Raw genomic sequence first — 4,892 nt, forward strand, 5'->3', positions numbered from 1 at the left:
TATATATATATGGATCTTCTGAAAAGTTTTTTGAGGTGCAAGTTCTCCTTTGTTGTTTTTTCCCCCTTCTTCATTGATTAATGAGCATAATGTTAAGACTCAATCACTACATTAAACACGTGACTGTGAAAGCAAAACAAACCCCCTGGAGGACCAGTTTCCCAGACTCCTCGGGGGGAAGCTAAGCAGCAGAAAGGTTCGCTGACGTCTCTCCTCTCCAAGAAGGAAGTTGATCCTAGTAATTTCAGCCCATGCATTAAACAGGAAACAATAATAAATGTGTAGAATTACTCATATTTTTCTAAAGAGAACTTTAAAAACTGCTGCTACATGTTGTGTACAAAACCGGTTGATGCCACACGAACAGAGAATCACACGTTTGGTTTTGGTACTTTTGTTTCTCCTCTTGTTCAGTTGTATAGTACTTCCAAAGTTCAGAATGAAAAGCTGTTCTGTATCAAACCATCTAAGCAATAAACCTTGTATTTTAAAATTGTAAAAAAAATTAAATAAATAAAAATAAACTGCCTGTCTTGGGGTAGGCACAACAACTCCTTAACCACTATGCCACCAGCGTACCCTAGTCATAAAATGCAGGTTTTCATAAAAAGGGATTAAATAAAAATGTAGTAAAATTCCCTCAGCAAAAGGGGACAAAGAAGTGAGAACAATAACAGATAATGTCTAAAATTAATAATCTATAAAACAGCAGTGTATTACAATAAAATGTGCAAGGAGCTGGAGCCAGAAAATCAAAAGGGCCGAACTCACTCAGCATTTCTTAAGCTGAAGGAACTGAAGAACAAATTCAAACCTCAAGTTGCAATACTTAAGGATGCTTTGAGCAGAATATTAAATGATGCAGGAAGCATTAAAATAAGATGGAAAGAGTATACAGTCACCGTACCAAAAGAAATTGGTGGACATAGAAGAATTTCATGAAACAATGAATGAGCAAGAGTCTGTGGTGATGAAGGAGGAAGTTTAAGCTGCTCTGAAAGAGCTGGCAAAAAACAAGGCCCCAGGATGTGATCGCATATCAATTGACATTATTTCAACAAACAGATGCTGACCTGGAAGAGACCTATATTTGTTCCTATTTCAAAGAAAGGAGAACTGACAGAGTGTGGATATTATTAAACAATATCAATGATATCACTTGCAAGCAAGATTCTGCTGAAGATTATCCAAAAACAACTGGAACAGCACATCAACAGAGAACTGCCTGAAGTGCAGGCTGGATTTAGAAGAGGCTGTGGCACTAGGGATATTATAGCTAATGTCAGATGGATCTTGGCTGAAAGCAGAGAATACCAGAGGAATATCTATCTGTGTTTCATTGACTATGCAAAGGCATTTGACTGTGTGGATCACAACAAACTGTGGCTGACTCTGAAAAGAATGAGAATCCCAGAACACTTGATTGTACTTATATGTGAAACCTATATTTGGACCAGGAGGCATGAGAACAGAGCAAGGAAACACTGAATGGTTCAAAATTGGGAAGGTTGTGTGTCAAGGTTGTGTCCTACTTCCGTATCTTTTTAATCTATATGCAGAATAGATTATCTGGGAGGCTGGGCTCTATGAGGAGATGTATAGCATTAGGATTGGAGGTAGACTCATCAACAATCTGCGTTAGGCAGATGACACAACCCTGCTTGCTGAAAGAGAGGAGGACCTGAAGTACTTGCTGCCAAGGGTCAAGGACTGTAGCCTTCAATATGGACTGAAGCTCAACATCAAGAAAACAAAGATTCTTACCACTGGGCCGATTGGCTGCATCATGATAGATGGTGAAGAGACAGAGATTCTTGACAGCTTCAGTTTGCTTGGCTCTACAATCAACGCTCTTGGTACCAGCAGCCAGGAAATTAAAAGACGAATTGCACTGGGAAAGTCTATAGTCAAAGACTTCTCCAAGGTACTGAGGAGAACGATGTCAGACTGGAGACTAAGGTCACCTGATATAGGCCATGGTTTCTGCCATTACTTGCTATGTATCAGAGAGCTTGAAAATGACTAGGGATGACAGAAGGAGAGTTGATGCCTTTGAGCTTTGGTGCTGGAGAAGAGTACTGAATATACCACGAACTGCTAGGAGAACAAACAAGTTCGTCCTGAAGAGTGAAGCCAGGCTGCTCCTTGGAGACAAGGATTCTGAAGCTCCGTCAGACACACTCTGGACATGATGCAAGGCAGGATCAGTCCTTGGAGAGGGATGTCATGCTTGCGAGGGTGGGGGGACAATGCAGGAGAGGAAGACCCTAGATGAGATGGATTGATTCCATCACTTGGGTAATGGGGATAGGTATTGGCAAGAGAGAGAACATGGTTTAGGGCTGTTTTACATAGGGTCATTATGAGTTGCAGGAGACTTAACGGCACATAACAACAACAACACTATTCATTTAAGACAATTAGAGTACATATCATATTCTTCACAAAAAAGAAAGACCAAGCATCAACACAACAGTACATTAACAAATCATATAAAATGATAAGCATATAACCAATTTCAATAAAACTTTACAGCATTGGGGGTTTTTTGTTTGTTTGTTTTTAAATTCTTTTTTATGCATGAACTGTCAAATCGGATCTGACTGGTACAGGAGATTGTTCCTCCTTCTCCAGCAGAGTACCTGGTGGATTTGAACCATGCACTTCTAGGATTGTAGTGCAGCTTCTTGCAACTAGGCCACCAGAACTTGCAACAGCATTGTTTTTAACTAAAGAACAAGGGCTCTGAAATGAGATATTCCATGGTTTACATTCTGTCTTGCCACCTGAATATTTCTCTTCTAAGAAGGGATATGGACCATGTGAGTCCTGGGAATTGTTATCTTCTATTGAGGAGATGTGTGTGTTCCTAATGAGTAGAAAAGAAATGGTTAGGAGAGCAGGCTCTTCTACTAGACAGCCTGAGTTCATATTCACCACTGTTACTTGTTGGTCATGTGAAAATAGGTGTGACATTGCTTCCCAACATTTCAGTTTCCTTAGATGGAAAATGAGGAAATGTAGCTTGTAATACAACCACACCATAAAGATTTTATGAGGCTGAAATGAGACAATGTCTATAAGGTGCTAAGATCAATTTGCTGTAGGTAGTAAGTTAACCACTGGTAGAACAGCCATGTCTATGTTCAATTCCTATAAGCACCTTACAAAAATGAGTGCAATTAAGAGGAAAATGTAAAGAAATAAGCTCAGAGAGTGGTTTACATACACTACATGAGAAAGGAGAATGTGACAACAAAAAACACAAAATGAAATGCATTTATAAATGTGTAATGAGAGGTGTATTTCATACTAAGTAAGTTCACTTTGTTTAAAGTTAGTCACCACTCTTTGTACTTCCAAGTAGAAACAAGTAGGAATGTGTTACAGATTAAATCTCATTGCCTTTATTGGTCTTTTTTGACCCATGCCTCTCTTCTCCCCATGGGACCCAGGCCATAGATTAAATATCATTTGGGCACTGGTTTCTGACCAGCATGTACTTACCTGGAGGAGAAAAAGGAGTCCTGGGACAAACAAGGTGAGTGGGTACAGAGACTGGTATGTTGCTAAGGCAAGAAAAATAGCACTGAGGAAGGCACTGCCTGTAAAAAGAAATAAATGTATGGAATAACCCAGACTCATCAATCAGGATTAGACTCAGCATGCCCCTATCAACATGAAACAATCCAACAATGAAACTGCTCCAACAATCACCTGCCAAATGCCTCCTGGTGTACAAGGCACTATGCACAGGGCACACAGAGGGCCAAGAGATTCTTAGCTTGATTTCTGATGAAAGGAAACCAAGGAAGTAAAAACCATCTACCTTTAGCAAGCTGAGGCACTACAGGCATATTTTGTTGTAAAACTTGCAGCTACAGGAAGATTTTATAAAACATCAGCCTAAAGAATGTATATATTATAAAAAAAATTTATATATATATATTGCAAAAATATATAAAGGTATATCTTACATTAAATGAGATATATTAACATTAGTGCTATATCTCACTTACCAACTTATTAAGCCAGCAAGTATAATTTATGGTAATCAGAACTGTAGATGTTGTATTTTTACATCTCTTCCTTACATACTATCTGCAGGTAATGTGGTTTAAAAACAAATAAAGTCATAATTTTCATTAATAAAGTTTCCATTCCTAACATAAAAATGCAAACTATGGATATCATAAAAGTATCATAAAGTATGTGATATCATAAAAGAATTTTTAATGAGAAGACAAGCTGATTATAATATTCCATTAAGCAAAGGTTTTAAAAGAGATCTAATACACTATGATTCCTTTGAAAAATATACCAAATAATTTTACTTATTTTTCACTTTTTTTCCTTAAAAAATTGTTTTTGTGGTAAATGGTTATCTAGCAAATTAGGTTCTCATCTGACAACTCCACAAATTGTTCAGTAACATTAGTTAGATTTTTAAATTTTTTTTTGAAAGTTCATAAATCATACCAGTTTTTAATCCAGTACTTCATACACATTTTGTTTTATAATATTAATTTAAATTGATTAATGTAATAAGCTGGCCCAGTGAAGAGAAAACAAGGTGACCAAGACAAAGGTGGGTGACTTTTAGTTGGTGGCCCTCAGGACAGTCTTTCATTGCTTTTGTTCAGACATTCCTCTAGGTCATATAGCCCTGGTGTACAAGTTGCCGTCCTGTGGTCGCTTGTGGTTGCTGTGAGGCTGAACCCTGTGACATGGATGTGTCAAATGCGTTAATGGTTGGCTACCCAATGCGGACTGAGAGTGGGGTGGAGCTCCCTGATTAAACAAGCGTGGAAGGAGGAGTGGCATCCACTTCCATAATAGCTTGCCTCCGGAAACCCTATGAACATGGAGAGAGGATGAAAGGCACCCAAGCA

General features: G+C 38.3%; 1 protein-coding gene across 2 annotated transcripts in view; it reads right to left on the reverse strand.

Moving 5' to 3' along the window:
• PIGU (phosphatidylinositol glycan anchor biosynthesis, class U) overlaps positions 1-4,892 on the reverse strand; it is a 117,583-nt gene that overhangs the window by 55,780 nt on the left and 56,911 nt on the right. For both annotated transcript variants that reach the window (XM_006881460.1, XM_006881461.1), the window contains one exon: positions 3,508-3,605. In XM_006881460.1, the coding sequence (XP_006881522.1) occupies positions 3,508-3,605 (98 nt within the window). The remainder of the gene's footprint in view (positions 1-3,507; positions 3,606-4,892) is intronic.

The sequence above is a fragment of the Elephantulus edwardii genome, unplaced genomic scaffold (assembly GCF_000299155.1).
Source record: "Elephantulus edwardii isolate Elephantulus edwardi_28Jun2011 unplaced genomic scaffold, EleEdw1.0 scaffold00015, whole genome shotgun sequence".
NCBI classification, from domain to species: Eukaryota; Metazoa; Chordata; class Mammalia; order Macroscelidea; family Macroscelididae; genus Elephantulus; species Elephantulus edwardii.